The sequence below is a fragment of the Coturnix japonica genome, chromosome 2 (genome assembly GCF_054131305.1).
Source record: "Coturnix japonica strain WE chromosome 2, WE-NBRP24, whole genome shotgun sequence".
Taxonomy (NCBI): domain Eukaryota; kingdom Metazoa; phylum Chordata; class Aves; order Galliformes; family Phasianidae; genus Coturnix; species Coturnix japonica.
The window spans coordinates 87,438,793-87,457,542 of record NC_140664.1 but is presented as its reverse complement, the minus strand read 5'-3'; the positions used below and the strand labels follow the sequence as shown (position 1 = coordinate 87,457,542).

General features: G+C 36.3%; 1 protein-coding gene across 10 annotated transcripts in view; it reads right to left on the bottom strand.

Moving 5' to 3' along the window:
* The window catches only part of SEMA5A (semaphorin 5A), a 318,800-nt gene that overhangs the window by 12,986 nt on the left and 287,064 nt on the right, over positions 1-18,750 (bottom strand). For all 10 annotated transcript variants that reach the window (XM_032442465.2, XM_015854392.3, XM_015854395.3 and 7 more), the window contains 3 exons: positions 17,775-18,000; positions 11,836-12,054; positions 3,434-3,604 (listed from right to left, as the gene is read on the bottom strand). In XM_032442465.2, coding sequence (XP_032298356.2) covers positions 3,434-3,604; positions 11,836-12,054; positions 17,775-18,000 — 616 coding nt within the window. The remainder of the gene's footprint in view (positions 1-3,433; positions 3,605-11,835; positions 12,055-17,774; positions 18,001-18,750) is intronic.

Genomic DNA, 18,750 nt, shown 5'->3' with positions numbered 1-18,750 from the left:
CACTACTGATCAATAGTACAGCACTTCCACTCATACTTATGTGATTGCATTTAGATAAATTAAAAGAAAAAGAAACTAACATGGTGGTACAGCTTTCAAAATGAAGCATGAGAAAACAAAAGATTTTGCAGACTGCAATGCTTTTAATGCACAATTGTATATTTTCAGTTGGATTTGCCATTAACCTTCCATATCCTTAAAAAATCTCTAGCATCAAGATTCAGGAAATCTTGATTTTCTTCTAGTTTTCTTTTGCAAAAAAAAGTACTGTTTCAAATGCCAATAAGTCTTTTCTTCATAACCTAAGAAACATTATAAATAATTTCCACGTACATTTCTGTGTTGGTTGGTGGTTCCTTGATACCAGCTAGCATTATATTAAACATGTCACTCAAGCAGCAAATGCTATCAAAGGTATTACCAGATCTGCTCTAACAGCAGAAACTGGCCTTACAAACTTCACCACAGCAAAATGGCTTTGCAGGGATGCAGGAGTCTGCCCAAACTTGACAAGGTTGGCACTGGGGTCACTTCTGTACCAGACTAATATGTAATAAGAACAGTAAAACTGTTGTGAAATCTACAGCTCACAAATGAGGCAAGGGCCATTCTCTCATCTACTTGTTTTCAGAATCTATGGCAAATTTTCAGTGAGACTGAGATAAAATAATAAGAATCACAGTAATTTGAGATATGTGCTTTGAACTCTGAAATGTTATTGCTTTATAAAAATTTTCACTTTCTTGAACCAAACTGAAACCAACCTCCTTCACCCACTATCTGTTTTAAATCTTGAGTAACAAGCAGTCAAAAACAAGATGAGGAGATAATTTATAAACATTTGAAAACTGTCATTTCTAGAAAAAATGTCACTAGAAAATAAATGCAAGAGAAATAGCTACAGTAGAGGCACAGTGAATACTCTAGTTGTGACCTTTAAAAGATGCCTTAAGGATCTCGAGGCAGCTATGTACAAAAATATGATATTTGTCTTGAAAAAACAAAATAATCACTCAATTTCTGTGTATTTTTTTTTAAAACCCAATAGACTGTTTCATCTTCTTTAATTTTGACGAAGTATGTATTTCCATTCAGCTTCAGGACATGCAGTGCCTGGAAAAGGACATCAACTGAAAGTGTGGTTCAGCACAGGTAGTGAGATCTATAAATTCGTATTCATGGGGCTTATGCCTTCACTTATACAACCTCATCATATGAGTCAAAAATGTTGCCGTGAAATCTAGGAGTTGTCAGTAATCCAATGGATAGAACCTGGCAATGGAGTTCCTTGAAGCTATTTATTCCCATTTACTATTGCCTATAGTCCATTAATCAGCTATAAATGAAAATAAACTCTCCTACTGTGTTTTCACACTTTATTTTATCTGCTTTTCTGCAATCTTACTCTCTTCATCTGACTTAAGTTTCACTAAAAATTCAGGTTCCTTTAATACAGTTCAAAAAGCAGAGTTAATGAAAAGGTCATGATCTATAACATTACACAACCACCAGAAGTGCTGAGACATTTCATTTACCAGGTACTTTGCAGTGATTTAAAAATATGAAGTCTCTGCCCCTTAACATCTAAAGATGAAGAATTTATTTTACAAAAGTATTAAAGCTTGCTTTCCATTTTATATGGAAAAAAGGGCTTAAACAAAGGTTAATATAAAGTATTATGTACTTGAAAGACCTTGTAATATGCATGCTATTGAATATGCAATCTCAGCAATCTGATTGATGTGAACATTTAGTATTATAAGAAAGGCACTTATTTGGGATATTGCTATTAGAAGTCTCCCTATCTGTTGCAAGAACCACTTCAAATATTACAATATTTTAGTTCATTCATAACCAGAACATGATAATTTATATTGTAATTCTAGCGTAATTTTCAAACAAGGAAGGAAGAGGGTCTCCTGTAGGCCATAATTCTGTTATTATACTATTTAGAATCATAGAATCCTTAGAGTTGGAAGGGACCTCTGAAGGCTATCTAGTCCAACTCCCCTGCAATTAACAGAGACAACTACCACCAGATCAGGTTGCCCAGGGCCTGATCCAGCCTCGCCTTGAAAGTCTTCAGGGCTGAGGCATCAACCACAGCACTCGATAATCTGTTCCAGTACCACTCCACCCTCACTATAAGACTTTTTCATTATATCTAACCTAAACCTACCCTCCCTGAGCTTGAAGACATTTCCCCTTGTTCTGTCAACACAGACCCAGCTAAAGAAGTTTGTCCCCTTCTTTCTTGTAGCTCTCCTTTAGATACTGAAAGTCTGCTATCAAGGCACCTAGCAGCCTCCTCTTCTTCAGGCTGAGCAGCCCCAGCTCTCTTGCACTTGATTCCACTGTCGATGTCACTGCTGAAGATATTAAAGTGTATTGGCTCCAGCACTGACCTCTGGAGAACACCACTTGTCACTAATCTCTATCTAGACATTGAGCCATTTACCACAACTCTCTGGACTCAATCCAACAGCCAGTACTTTTGCCTTCCAACAGTCTACCCATCAAATTCATATCTTTTCAATTTGGAGAGAAGAATGTTGTGGGGTACCATGTCAAAGGCCTTTCTGAAGTCGAGATAGATGATATTAGTCGCTCTTCCCTTGTCCACTGTTGCAGTGACACCATAATAAAAGGCCACCATGTTGATCAAGCACAGTTTGCCCTCGTTGAAGCCATGCTGGTTCTCCCATATCACCTCCCTGTCTTACATGTGCCTTAGCATAGCTTCCAGGAGGATCTATTCTATGATATCCCCTGGCACAGAGATGAGACTGACAGGTCGGTAGTCACAGGGTCATCTTTTTTACCCTTTTTAAAAATGGGTATGATATTTCCTTTTTTCCAGTCACAAGGGATTTCACCTGATTGCCACAACTTTTGAAATACCATAGACAGGGTCTTGGCAACAACATCAGTCAATTCCCTTAGGACTCCGGGATGCGTCTCACCAGGACCCATACACCTGCGGATGTTCGGGTTCCTCAGGTGGTCATGAGCCTAATCATTGCTTAAAGTGGGAGGGATGTTCCTCTCCTGATCCCCTCCTACCAAACCTAATGTCTGAGGGCTGTGCAGTGAGCAGTGATCAGGGAAGATGGAGGCAGAAGAGTTGTTAAGTACCTCAGCCTTCTCCTCACCTATTGTTACCAGCCTGCCTGTGTCACTCACTAGGAAGTGTATGGCCTCCTGGACTTTCCTCTTCTGGTTGAGGTACCTATAGAAGCCTTTCTTGTTCTTTTTGGCATCCCTAAGTTTAATTTACTGCGATCATAGCATGTAAGAGCTGATTGTGCACTTAATAAAGGAAGGAAATGATTTGCTCCTAAATAATAGATCAAGGATCATTGTGTTGCTCAACGGGAAATGATATGCTTTGTGGCACACAAAGAAGAAAATTGCATGTGATGATTTGCTATACCTGGACATGGCTGTGTGTTGCAAAGGGCTTCTTCAGTGTGCAGGCCAAGACAAATATCTCCTCCATATGCCGGTGCAGGATTGGTGCAGGAGCGGGTTCTCATGTAATGCCCTCCTCCACAAGTTGCTGAGCACTTTGACCAAGATGACCAGCAAGACCAGCCTCCATCCACTGGAAAGACACAAAGTAGGATATTATTCAAAATTATTGCATGATATGGCATAATCCAGTCTGTCCTTTTCATATTTTGTGGATCTAACTTATAGCCTACTGAAAATAGTGAACATTTGTATTTCCTACTGAATGAAAGCCAATGAAATGAATCCATACCATATCATGGTACCACATTACAAAATGACTAAATTCACATCATTAAAAAGCCAATGAAAAGTCTAACAATGTTACTCATTCACATAATATACCTTCAGAGAGCAACATAGTTTTAAGGTAAAACTAATTTCTTTTTTTTTTTTTTTTTTTTTTTTTTAATAGCACAAGTGCTATAAGCCCAAAGTAAATTTTCAACAGCAAAATAAAACACAGTCCAAAAATAGACAAAAAAGAAGATTGCAGAATCCAGATTTTCTTTCACAACCCAAGGGGGACTAGTTTAGCTGTACAATCCATTTCAGTTCATCAAACAGTTTGACGGGCCACTACAGTTTTTCTATAGCTCTTGCAGAGTTGCCATTGGTAGAATGATGCCAGTAGTTTCAAAAAGCAATAGAAGAATGTAAAAAGATCTAGAGCCAGAGTTTTCAAAAGGTTATTCTGAAAAGTAGGCTGCTTATCAGAGAAGCCCCATTTCTCAGACAGCTTTCAAAACATGGCCACTGGAGGACAGGCCTTAATTAAACTTGGCCTAATTGCCTTTACCAAACTGGGCCCAGCTACTGTCCTTAAAGCTGTTGTTCCAGGATGTGTTTCTGTCATTTATGGCCATATTTGGCCCATTTGCCAAAGTCTTTCTATCTGTAGACACATGACAAAGTCACACATACATTCTACTCTGAAAATAGCCTCAGCATTTTCGTTACCTCTCTAAATTTTTGGAAAAAAAAAAGAAAAAAAATAAACTTTCAAAATATTCACATCTTGCAAAAATAAATTTATTTTCAAACTACTATTTAGAGTGCTTACATTTGCTTTCTTATTATTTAAGTAAGGAATTGATTTGCCATGACTCCACCCAATCAAAGGAAATAAAGTGCGTGTAATTTAACTGACATAAATAGAAGAGACCTTATGTGTAACAATGGCAGCTTACCAGTAAAGTTGTTTTTTTTTGTTTTTTTTTTTATTGTTGTGTGTTTTTTTTTTTAATTTTTTATTACAGGATTCTAAAGAGAACATAGCATTTGCATTTGTTCCTTTCCATCACTCAGAGTAGCAGCTGGCATTTTACCACAGGAGAGGAAAATTTAATACTGACTGCTTTTAAGAATATAAAGTAAGTATGCATTTTTTGTTCACAGTTTTTGCAGCATAGTCATTTAGGACATTCCTTGTAAGACTTAATTTTTGTGCTTCATTGAAAGACTGTCACTAGAGTTTTTGTAACATTTACAAAGCATTTCACAGTGACTAGTTTTGATTCTTTCCATCCAGTTAATCAAGGAGCTTTTTAAGGATTAAAATAATTTCCACTGGTTTATTGAAAAGCTATTTCATAATTACCTTTCACAAGCACAGAGGAAGTTCCAAATCTAATCTTAAGATAGAGAGATTTTAAAATGTTAAAAAAAAAAAGACAGTTTGATTGCACTGTATACCTGGTGAATCAAATAGAATGATTTCCAAGCAAAGACTGCAAAATTGACAGAATGAGCTAGGAAAATGTGGTCATTTTGATACTGAAACTTATATGTGCATTTATAAATGTAAGTTCAGATACAGCAAACCCTCACTCAGGTTCTCATGTGCTAATCAAACTAATTTGCTTGTGCATACCTAAGGCTGTTAGCATCCTAACCCTGTAAACAAAGTTGTTGAATATAAATCATTTTATTCTCTGTCAGTCAAGAAAGCAATGAGATGGCACTCTCTGTAAGTAAAACCTCTTGCAAGTAATGTATCTAGTCTCTGACTGGTCAGACCGGGTTTGGGCAATCTGCAGTTATATGCAGAGAATATTATTTTGATTACTAAAGAATTCAATGGCTGCTACATGTTTTTCTTTCAGGATATTTTTATAAGAGAAATAATCTAGCTACACAGATGTATGAGAGAGTTTTAAGCTACCAACAATAAATAAATACCACATCTCTGTAGAGTGCATGCCTTATTTTCTCACTCACATATCTTTTTTTTTGCCTGCAATAACTTTGGTAATGTTGTATTATGCAAACTTATACCTAACAAAGCCACAGGTTATTAGTCCTCAGTGCTGTTGAAATATACCACGCAATTGTTTAACAATTTCAAGACAAGCCACAATATCTTTTAATAAGAATTTGCCTTCTTTTTTCTTTTTTTACTATTTTTTTAAATGATTCCAAATAACAGACGAAGCTGTTATCCAGCAACTCATTTCATGAGATATCAAGCTTTATTTTTTTTTAATTTTTTATTATTTTTTTTAATTTTTAAATTTAAAATGATTCTCTGTTAGCTCAAATAAATAATCAGCTGGATCCCCACTGCAGTGTATAGACCTTTATTCATTTGTCAGCCACAAATTGCCTGGATAGAAGATAAACTGTCTGCAAACATTCCCTACGTCTTGTTCAGCATAACAGAGGCAGTGATCCCCAACATCTTCTACATAATTTTCAGTGGATAAGAGTGAAAATTACAAAATGTGCACGCATTTGAAACTGCTGCTGCTGTCTATCCATAAGTGATCAATAGTAAAGAGACCAATGTGACATCCAGTAATGTCACCATGCTCCACAGCTGTGGTGGCCCAGCTACACCACAAGCCTCAGGATGTAGTGGGAGAAGTAAGACTGAGGAAGATGGAAAAGAACAGACACAATATAGCAGAGAATGTTAGTCATGGTTAAGCTGGACAGTGTAATTATAACTGCTTTTCTTAGCAACTGCTTACAGACAGTCAAAATTTCTAGGCCATTCAAGGACTATCATAACTACCTCTTCTGTTTGTCCTGAGGACTTTTTCAGCAACATAGGATGATAAAGCATCATCATGGCTAAATAAGATCAAAGGAATGGGTATTTAGTTCTTCAGTTTTTACAAGACTTAGAGTTCTGTGGTTTCTTTCATCTTTCTTTAAAGTTGCTTAGCAACACAGCACCATCTGTTCTTTTTGTTTTTTTGTTTTTTGTATGTGTGTGCATGTTGGTTTTTTTCCCCTTTTGTTCCGGAGTCCTTAATGTTATTTTTGCTTCTTGTAGGAGGAAAAATACACAGCTGCAAGGAAAGTTCCAGCCACTACAGTCCCTACACACACTTACATAGCAGATTGTGGAGCTGATGGACAAAAGAAAGTAGTTAAAACAGTTCCACAATGAAAGATACAAACTGTCTGCATTTCCTGACAATTACTGAGGTTGGTCCCTCTTTAAAAAAAAAAGGCCTCTTCAGCTAGCAGAGAGCTCTCAAACAATGTTTTGTTTGTTTGTTTGTTTTTAACTTCACATAAAGTAAGAACTTTTTTGCCTACTGACTGTGTTGTGGTAAATAAGTATTTCTTCACTATAATGAAAAGAAGAAAAGAAGTCGGAGGAAGAGGTTGTTCTAAGGAAAAACAGTGTACAGAAACATGACCTCCTGGGGACACGACAAAAAATTCACATTACTGGAGAATTTCCAAGAGACTATCAAGTACACTGGATATCCTGCTATGCACTTGGGTTTTATAAGAATGATGAAGTGGGGATGACACAATGGCCTCACCTTTTGAGAAAGCACAAATAGGACTGCAGGACTGTTTATATGCTGTCAGGTCTCATTTCAAATTTAAATAGCCAATAACAATATTCTTTGGGGTTTGGGGGTTAAGGTTCATAACATTTTATGTTCATCTTTTTGAAAGCATAGTAAAAGAGAGTAAATAAAGATGAGAAAGGTTGATCTTTTCTATGAAGGAATATAAACAGAGGTACAACATTCTCTTTCCACGGAAATGCAAGTGGAACATTTTTACTCACAACAGCTGAGTAAAAAATAAATCTAGGGACCTAACAGAGTACTGCTCCCATCCAGGCACCCAGATGTCACTCCACTCTGTATCACTTAGTCTTTTTCCTAGTCTTGTGAGATATAGCTGTGTGTGTTTTACTGTGGAAAAGGGAAATTCTGACATCAAAGTTTACAAAGAGAAAGCCTTGTTTCCATGATGTTAGTTACCTTTATTCATAAAAACAGAGCTGGATGGAACAAATAGCCTTTTTAGTGCAGTGCAGAAGCATAGAAGGCAAACTAATGCTTTTTGGAAAGGCACAACAACAACCAAACCCAAAGATCAAATTGGGATTAAGTCTGCAGCTGAGACCTGTAGGTTAGAAGAGCAGTGGTTGCTTTCAAACAGAAGTTCTCTCTACACTGGCAACAGCAGTAGCCTAGAGAGACCAGTGCCTATGGAAAGATAGGCATTAGCAGCCTCAGAGCCAAGCTTTATTGCCACTGGAGTAATTATTTTTTTCCCTCTGGTACAGGAATTTATTGTAGGATATTTCTGCCTGTTTCTTTAAATAGGCCTTTGTTTCCTCATGGCTTGTAGGTTAAATGAAGTGAAAAAATAATAAAAGGAATAATGAAGAAAAAAGCAGTGGTCAGTAATTGACTAGGGGATTCATATATACTGTAGGTGATATCTATGTGCATAGATATATTTATACTAAGGTGTGTTTCTATGTGGAAACGAAGAAAAATGAAGTCAACAAAAAGCAAAGAAAAACAAAGATGAAGAGAAAACTGTCTTTTCCTACAGTAATAACAGATGTATAATGTTGTGAGCTACACAAAGACAAAATGTCTTACATTGGTTATTATTATTATTTCCAGGAAAATATGTCATTTATTTAGTAAATTCCTATAATGTTTGTAAATCTGACAAATTTTCTGTGTAAAAAATGTTCTTCATCACTGATTTCTCTTCATGATGTGAATATTTCATAATAAACATTCACGGTTTCTTTCTATAGTTATTGAGACTGTTCAGTGCTTGCCAGCTCAACTCTATTCAGCACATCTCTGAGCCATAAAAAAGGAGATGAGGCATGGGGCCAAAACATAATTTGCAGTGCAAGTTCTCCTGCCTCTCAAAACTGTTTGGCTGCTTGTAAACTAAGTAGTTCAAATAGGTCTTACTATACACTAACTTACAGATTATTTTAGCAGATTATTTCAGAGCAATCTAGATAGTTGAAGCCAAAATTGTATGAGGGAACATTCTAAAACTTGTGCAGAGTAAACAAATGGTATCCCTGGGCTTGGGTGCAATTAATTTCTGGTATATTTCTGGCACTATTCAATTTACCATTATATATTTAGCCTTTGAGCACTATAAACAAAAAACGATCTGCCCAGTAACTCCTAACAATCCACACTTCAGTGCGTATTATTTCCCTGGCTACAAACTGTGGGAGAAACTTAATAGTAGTTTCTTTCTCCCCTCAAGAATAATTTAGGAGTATCTGCTGAAGGTAGCTTCTAGTTGGCCTCAGCATTTTTTTAATTTTTTTTAAAGTTATATGATCCTGCTGTACATTTAATAATAAACTACTGGCTATTGGTATGTATATTTAAAATCTTGCTGCAAGACACTTAACCAGACAAGAGAGCCCCATGCACTTTGTGATTGCTCCATAGGCTTTTTCATTGTTTTGGTCCTTCTGCATGACACTGAGCCCAGCTTAAATGATTGAGGCGTATTAAGTCCTATTGACTTTCAGCAGGACTTAAGCATTACTCAGTATATTTATCACTCTTCCATCAATTCTCATTTTAAGGGTTTTATCCTGTCTGCAATCAGCAAAATAGGTAGAAAAATAGAACCTAAGCCAGAATTAACAGGACTGCTTCTTTCTGACAGCCAATTCACTCCTTCCTACTAACTTACATATTTCTGAACAGTTAATAAATGGATTATGAATAAATAGATGGGCACTATTACAAAACACATGAAGTAGTCCTTACCCTGAAGGAACTCAAATCTTTCAAAGTATCAGATTCTTCTGTGTTGCATTTTTATTTGTAGTAGTACATCAAGTTCTCTAGCATCATGGTCAGAAAAAAAATCCCTCATGTTCCTTTTCCTTTCTGTCTGCGTCTCTTTACTTACACAGACAAGACTGAACCATGCAAAGTTCCTGTTTTATTTCTCTGTACCAAGAGAGTCATGACATATCCACTTTTGCTCAGCACCCCATCTCTATCTATAGACTGCTGTAAGTAAGAAATTAAATCCATGATGAGATCTGTATCCACACCAGTCTTTTTCCCATGATTATCAGCAAGGACTGTATGATCAAAGCCAAAAAAGGATGTTTTAGAAACTCACATACATAGCTTGGGTAATAATGGCATAATATACTAGTCCTGAATACAGGCATCTGGGAAATAAAAACTAGTCACCCAGGGCAGTGGTTAATGAGAAGGTTATAAAACGATCCACGCACAAGCTTTCCTGCTGCCTGATCTCTGTGCCTGTATCGTGAAGTCTGCCAAGTTTGTATGCATAGGTTGGACGAAAGGCTCTTCACCTATGTACTGTTATTTCTTGACTTTCTTGTTGGGGTTTCATGATGTCAACCAATATGATAATTGTGTTTGCCAAAATTCATTTTCATCAATACAGTTTTCCAACTAAAAAAATCACCTTCTACAAATTGAACAACAAGTCTGAGTTATGAATAAGCCTTATTCAGCAGTCTTTTTTTTTTTCTTTCTTTTTTTTCTTCCGTGTCATCAAGAAAAAATACATCTGCCACTTACAATGTTTTGCTTTCAAATTTATCTGAGATCTGAGGGAGGCCTTATATTTCTTTTATATTTTATATTTATATTTTATATTCTTATATTTCTTTTTAATTACAGACAACAATTCTATTGCTGAGGAGCTTCATGATTCCTTGCAGCCTATCATACATATAAGTATTTAATTCAAACTGTACATCTTTGTCCAACTCTACTTTGTACTAAAATACAAATGAAATTTGTCTCTGAAGAAGCACACTAAATACAAGGACATCCCTTCTTCCTTCAGAAAGGCAGAGTTACACATAATTAAACAATTACAGATGTAGGAAAGCTTATATCTAAATTTCTGTATGGATACAAGAAAAAAACACAAAACTGAGCTTCTCACTCATTATCTGTCTTTCTCTCTATAGCTTTCTGTATATTGTTTCCTCCTATTCAAACTGCACTTTTGTATCTTCATATATTCTCAACTATATTCTTCCTTTTTTTTTTTTTTTTTTCTTTTTTTCCCCCCACAAAGCCTTCTGCTAAGCTTTGAATTTGGATGTCTGTTTTATGACAGTTGTGAGGTGGCTAGAACTAAGATGCCTTTTTCTTTCTAAATTTCTGTGATACAAAAATGATTTATGACCCAAAGTAGTTTCTGGAAAACACGTACTCCACTTGCAGTCCTTTTTACAGAATCATAAAAAAAAAAAATACTTAAGTGAAAAAAAAGCTCAAAATTCCAGGAATAATTTAGGGCCTGATTAAGATACCAGCAATTATAGTGACCAGTGCTGAACTCTACTTGCTAGAGGCTCTATACTCAAAAGCCAGCAGACTCTAGCAATCACTGTAATGAAAATGATATTTTTGAAGTTAAGACTATTCCAATGTTCTCATAATGAATTTCTTCTCTTATGAGATTACTAATTGAAATTATGTTTTTATAACCAAAGTCTCAAAAGTGAAAGATGACATAGCTGTTAATATTGTTAATGATAAACTAACTGACATTACTGGGGAATCTTTCTCAAATCCTCTTTAATGTAACTATTTTGGGAGATTCTATTGGGTATGAACACATTACTGAGCAAACTTGTGAAAATCTCTTGCCAGAGGCAAAGAAAAATGATTTTCTGAAAAGCAACAGGGGAAAAAGACTTCTCCACATGGTATTTATCCATCAATCAAGTCTTAGATATGTACTCACCTTATTTAAAGATATTCCTGCATCATAAAATACAATGGGTTTCACATTTATAGGTACTTATCATGAATGTGCATCCTACAATAAAACATAATCACTGAAATTTCCGTTTAAACTTTTGACAAGCTAAACTGGACTGAGCTAATTAGTCTCCCCTGAAATAAAAGAGGTTTACAGATCAACTATTTGTGCTGTAATTTACTTAAACAAGACAAAGCAAAACTTGATGTAATTGTCTGAAACAAATAAACAACCAAAACCATGCCATGAGGAAAAGTTACAGTATTTTTACATACTTCTCTTGTTCTAGTTGACTCTCACCTGGACAAGGCAAAATGTTGCATTCCTGGTACTCTAGCGATGGACCAAGGCAAGGAAGACCACCATACTTGGGCTCAGGATTGCTGCAGACCCGTTTGCGATTCCGTATACCCCTACTGCAGTCACGACTGCACTGAGACCATGCAGACCACGGTGACCAGGCACCATTGATGGTGTGAGCAGAATATCGTCCAGAACGCAAGAAATCCCCTGATAATCCTAATAAAATAAAGGAAGAAAAATAATACAGAATTAAAACTGTATCTCATCCCAAGGTTATCTCGTCCTTCTCATATTTACTCATATAACTAGGAGTATCTCATCCTTTAATCTCAAAAATCAAACCTATGTTCATCTAGGTTAGACATCAGGAGGAAGTTTTTCACTCAGATGGTGGTGACACCCTGGAACAGATTGACCAAGGAGGTTATGGATGCCCCATCCCTGGAGGCATTCAAGGCTAGGTTGGATGTAGCTCTGGGCAGCCTAGTCTAGTGGTTGGCAGAGGTGTTGACACTAGATGATCTCTGAGGCCATTTTTAACCCAGGCCATTCTATGATTCTGTGATCTCAAGAATTTCTTCCGCTGTAGAAATTTCACCATCACTTACTTGTACAGAACTGCAGTGAAGACCTGAATCCAGCTCCTAACTATTACTGCCTCTGTTTCAGAGCAACAGGCTGGCACAGAAGACAGAACTGAACTGCCTGTGGCCACTCACTGAGCTACTTCTGGTCTGACTGCTGAGCTTTGCCCACTTCCTCCACCCAGTCTGTCTTACCAGCACTTGCTCTACCAAGAGGCTCATGGGTCTTCTGGAAAGCAGTGCATGATCTCGGCCACAAACATAGTCAGATTTTAGACAGCATACAACTATAATTGAACAAAGACTAGTGAAACTGCTGTTTTGTGAAGAAAATAATTTTGTCAGTTCACAAAGTGCGTTTTTTTTTTCTCAAGAGTCAAAGTGTTTTAATCCACTTACAAACTATAGAAATTAACCTTTTGGAGACATATGTGATAAAATACTTCCTACAGAACATAACTGCCTGGAATGTGGAAAACAACTTTTCTAAGATAGGTTAGTACCAAGAAAAGGCACTAGAATATACAGGATGGAAACTGAAGTTCATTATTTATCAATAAAAGAGAAATACACACCACTGTGTTTACAGGATATGACCAATATGCTTGGATATGGTCCCAAATGAAATTGTTCTAATAAGGTGCAATTAACTGAGGTGTTTTTTTCAGTTGCGGGCTTGATCCTGCACAGGAAGAGATTCCCTCAGCTATAATCAGAACACTGGACTCAGTCAAGCTGTAGAATTGTTGCTAAGCATCACCAATAAGCATCTCTGGGATTTTCTACCATGCCAAAGCACTTTCCCCATTGCTGGCAACAGTGGAGATTCTATGATCAGTGGACCACTAACTGATGCCTTTATTATAAGCACTTATTTCACAGAAGTGAAACAACTATGCTGCATTCCTACCAGCACAAAAGGCATAACTAAATTCTGCCCTGAAAACTAAGTTCACAGTCAGCTCAAAATAGATGAGTCTTGCAGAGTTTTCTTCAACACTTGATAACAATTGGCAATATTAGAATGATGATGCAGTGACACATAAATATATGTAATAAGAAACTGTTGAGATTAGTAAAAAAAACCCTAAAAGATGAGCAATAGAAAATTACTAAAAATGGATAAAACCTTTCAGTGATTATGGAGGGTAACAATTACTGTCCTGCTGAGTCAGATTCTATTGCACAAAGATATTAAAAGCAGCATTTCAAGAAACAAGACACAGATTCATATCCAAAATGAGAGCAAGTACATAGGAACAGCACAGGAATAATGAATACAGGCTAGCTAGCTAGCTCTGTAAAAGACAAAAAACCCTTCCTTCATTAAAAATAAATAAATAAATAAATCAACAAATAACTACAACAACTTTGTAACACTGAATGAAATTAAACACACAGCTGTGAGAGCAAAGTAACAGTAATTTTTAATTATCAGGACTTCAAATGAGGATTGTTGGGGTATTTTCTGCTAATACATTAACAGCAGAGCAAACAATGGAAGAAGTGCTCTTAATCAGACTAGGTTGCCTGTTATTTTCTTCATAAAACACTGCAGCCTGCATCACTTTATACATATACTAGCATATTCTGAAGACATATTTTCAGGATGTATATTTTTCAGACCTACAGAAAATACACACATTTATTTCGCATTATTATATCAAATTTCTTGCAATTTAAAGTGGGAGGTAAGAGAGAGAGGGATCATCTACTCTGATGAAATTTAGCTCTGAAACAGAAGAATATTTTACAAATGTTTTCAGTATGTGGTTTGGTCTGCAGCAAATGTTACCATGTGTTTTCCTCTTTACAAGGCATTTTTCTACATATTTACAGCAGTATATATAGTATTCATGCAGAGGCTTTTAGAATATTCTCTTCTGACAGAAAATGCACACTAAAAATTACTGTTATGACACTAGCGACATTAAAAATAACAAGATAAATTTACCTTATGGAAATACTCAACTATATATTACTTGAATGACCTTATAACCTTCCACAATGGCATTCCTATTTTTGTGCATAAAGGGAGAACAGCAGAGATTAATTATCTCAACTTAATTAAGAGTTTTGATACTTTTCCCCATAACATCCTCACAGACAAGTCTACAGAATATGGGCTTGATAAGTGGACAGTGAAGTAGACTGAAAACGATCTGAATAGTCATGCTAAGAGGTTTGTGATTACTGGCACAAAGACCAGGTGGAGGCAAATCAATAGTGTTGTATGTGAGGGGTCAATACTAGATCCAACTCTATTTAACTTCTTTGGTGACCTGGACAATGGGGCAGAGGATGCACTCAGTAACTTTGCTAATGATACAAAACTGGGTGGAATGGCTGATAGATCAGATGGTTGTAGTGCTCCTCCATTGGGTAGTGAGGAACCTCATGTTGTTCAACAAGAGAAAATGGAAAGTCTTGAAACTGTGAAGGGGAAACCCGATGCACCAGTACGAACTGAAGCTGACCAGATGGAAAGTAGCTCTGCAGAGAAGAGTGTGCAGGTGGGCAGCAAATGGATCAGGAGCCAGAAATGAGCCCTTGTGGCAAAGAAGGCCAACAGCAGCTAGGGCTGCATTAAGAAGAGAATTTCCAGGTCAAAGAAGGCGATCCTTCTTTGGATCTCTTGTGGAGTCTCCTTCTCTGGAGATACTGAAGACCCGACTGGACGCCTACCGGTGCGACGTGGTGTAGGGAACCTGATTTGGCAAGGGGGTTGGACTCGATGATCTCTAGAGATCCCTTCCAACCCCTACAATTCTGTGATTCTGTGATTCTGTGATCCTTCTCTACTCAGCACCCTAATGAGAAGGTAACTTCTGTCCACTTTGTCATGTGCTTATCTTCAGATAGATCCCTCTTTCTTCAGGGTTTCTAGCTGTATTTGCTGACTAGAATGGAAGCTACAGTTAGATGAAATAAATTCAATGTGGAAAAATCAAGTAACCTCACACCTTGTAAAATTTTTAACCCTAGAATAAATGCACAAGTTTTCAGTACTATTCATAGTGTTTCTATATTTCAAAAAAATTGCAGAGTATAAATTAGTATGTTTAACAGATATTAAATATGCTTCAAGAGCATATACTGAAGCTTGATCTGAGGCAATTTTTAGACTGTTTTAATGCTGGACTGTATAGATATTTTCCTTAAGCTGTGCAAATATGTGTGAAACTTCTAGTGGTTTACTTGTAATACCTGTCTGCCTTCTATGTGACCACAATATGACACCCCAAGGGCAAAGAACAAACAGCATTTCTTTCCTCTTAATCAAACTTGTCAGAAAAGCACGAATACAGTGTGCAAATGCCATGCTTGGTTGGCTTAGACAGAAGATCTTACAATATTCAGGAATTCCACAGTATCCCTGGCAAGAAGTTCTACCTGTAAGCTCACACTCCAAAAGAAATTCGCTTTGCTAGAATCTGATGGTAAAACATAATTCTATTTAATGTGATATTTCTATAACTATTCAGCAGGAGATTACAGGAAATGAGAAAAATTCTAATTAATGGCTCTCTTCTGCACATAACAGAGAACTCATCTTTGTAGAACAAAACTTTGGTAATCAGGTATGCAAGCATGCTGTGCTGGTATTAATCTTACTACAGAAGCCAGCAAATTGGTACAGCTCAACATAAAGATAACTAAATTAATCTTTAAAAGAATCTGGGATATGGTCATATCTAATGATATTTCCTTGCTATCTTTCCAGATGTTGTGAAAGCATCTGCCAAAATTAATGGGCTCCCACTCCTATGAGATCTTTCAGTTCAAAAAGTGATAGCTGTACTACAGAACTCTTATTCATGTGTCCTCTTTCCATGAAATCAAGGAGCAGTAGAGAGGTGATGTGTTGCTTCAGACCCAAACCTGGGAGTAAGGAAGCATCACTGGATCCTGTGCTCTAGAGGCAGTCAGTAAATTTTATCACAGCAAATCATAATACTGTCCTGTTTCCCTGCAAATATTCCACTCCATAGTGTTCTGATATTCATAATCAGAAAGTGTGTAAGTAAACAGGCTCAAAATCAGATGTGGCTAAAGGAGCCATAATGCCATCCCTTTTCTCCAGAAGCATATTAGTTAATGTTGCCACATTAAAAGTCAGATGGTTGGGTTTGATCTTTCATTACAGAAAAATTAAAGATTCACCGGCAAAGAAAGAATCAAAGAATGGGCATGAATTAATGATGAAGTTATGAGGGAACTCATTAGGAAGAACAGACAGATGTATTCAAGCTCCCGCTCTGATGACAACTCAATATTAAGTATTTAAATATTCAAAAGCATTAACATTAATCAGCAAAGATCCTTCTCTCTGATGATGTTACTATGCAATAGGATCATTTCCTGCCATAGTTTTGGCTGGGATAGATCTTTTTTTGTTGTTGGTGGGGGTTTTTGTTTGTTTGTTTGTTTGTTTTTTGTTTTGTTTTGTTTGTTTGTTTGTATTTTTCCAGAGGCTTGTATGATGCTGTATTTTGGGTTTTTGATACAAGAAGGCCATATATGTAGAATGCAGGTTAATAAATAAACTATAATTATTGAATATAAATATTTCCTTCTGTAACTATAATATTTGAAAATAAATGCTGAGATGTAATGACATAAGAAAATGATATTAAAAACTGTCATTTAATGAAATATATTAATAAACTTACAGTGTCTGTTCAATTTTTATATATTTCTAATTATTTATATAAATATATATACACACACAAACAGTTCCAACTTAAAGGCAACTAGATTTAAAAAGAATTTTCCAGGAGTTCAGTTTTCCATCTCAGATACAAATGAACTTTAAATTGCTGGCATTAGCACAACATAAACATTTATAATAGAAATTATCCACTTCATAAATTCCTTATTATTTCTTATTTAGTTAAACACCTGTGTGAATCTGACACATTACTTTGGCACTAGTGAGCAAAAAGTTCTTCTCAGCATTAATGCTATTCATTCTAGCTAAACATTTATCAAATACATTAGTATTGAATGAACTTATCCCCAGCAAAATGTCAGGATTTGAGTATAGAGAAGTGAGAGAACACTCCAAGCATTCAGCTGCCCTGTAATTACCTGCGGATTGCTGCAAAATATTAAAATAAACTAGAAAATTTCATAGTTAGTGGTAAAATAAACCTGATTAGTATGAAAAATGAAGCTGCACCTGGAAAAATACAAGCTACATTCCCTGCTGTTATTACTGTGTCCTCCTTTTCATTATCAATTCTGTTACACAAAACACCAGCCAGCAAAAACTCCTGCTTGGTGCTGAAAATGGAACTGCAGACACCTCACTAACATAAAGCACTGTGCAGCCACTCTATCTTTGCTTACCATCTGTCGAGCACCCGCTGGTGCCGTCGCTGGAACAATAACGCATTTCGATCCTTTGCCTTCCCACCTCCAGCAAATTTGGGTCAGGCAAGCGAGCTTTGCAGGTGTATCGGAATCGTTGTTCATAGTGACCACCGTTGTCTGAAATATTAACTGGAGTCCAAGGTGTCCAAGGAGTTGTCTTTTTTAACTCTGGACAGGCATTGGTGTTACAAGGTTGATATTCCTGAAAGAAAATGGTCATAGTGAGAATAAGAATTAAACATGACTTAAAAAAAATACAAATGATTTTGTAACAGACAAACAACATCCAACTAACAAAAAAAGTCTCTGATGTTTTTCCACTGTATCGAATGGCAGAGTTCATTAATGGAATTTTAAATCAAATCTCAAATGGAAGTACTTTATTCTGTTTCCTACCAATCACAGTATTACACTGAAAGAAGATACAATCTACCTGTACAAATTAGTTATATCACATCTCCATAAGATCTATTAGATCTACAGAACGGTAAGCTGAAAACTGAGAGTATCTTTTATAAACCAATTGACCAAATAAGATGTAGCTGATATGTTAAAACACTCAATTAAGATGAATCCTAATCAACTGCAAGTAAAAAGTGCAAACTGGTACAAATCTGGTGGTGTATAAATAAGCAAACTACTGTCCACACTGTGTATTACTTTCATATTACAAAGGAAAAACTGACAAAATGTGTCTCCCTTTGGTGCATATTTTATCAACTCCGAGCACTGCTAAACCTATCAGCAGAAGCAAATTCTGCGTAGACTGATATGCACCAAAGGGAAGTAGACCTTATATAAGAAACAAACACAGATCCTGATATTCTCGTGCCTCATAACATACACACTTTTGAGGAGATTCATCAAAATCTGTTGCTAGAAAAGTAATGCCTCCTATTTATTTCCATGGAAACTACAACACATACACAGAGCACAATAACGCTATTTGTAG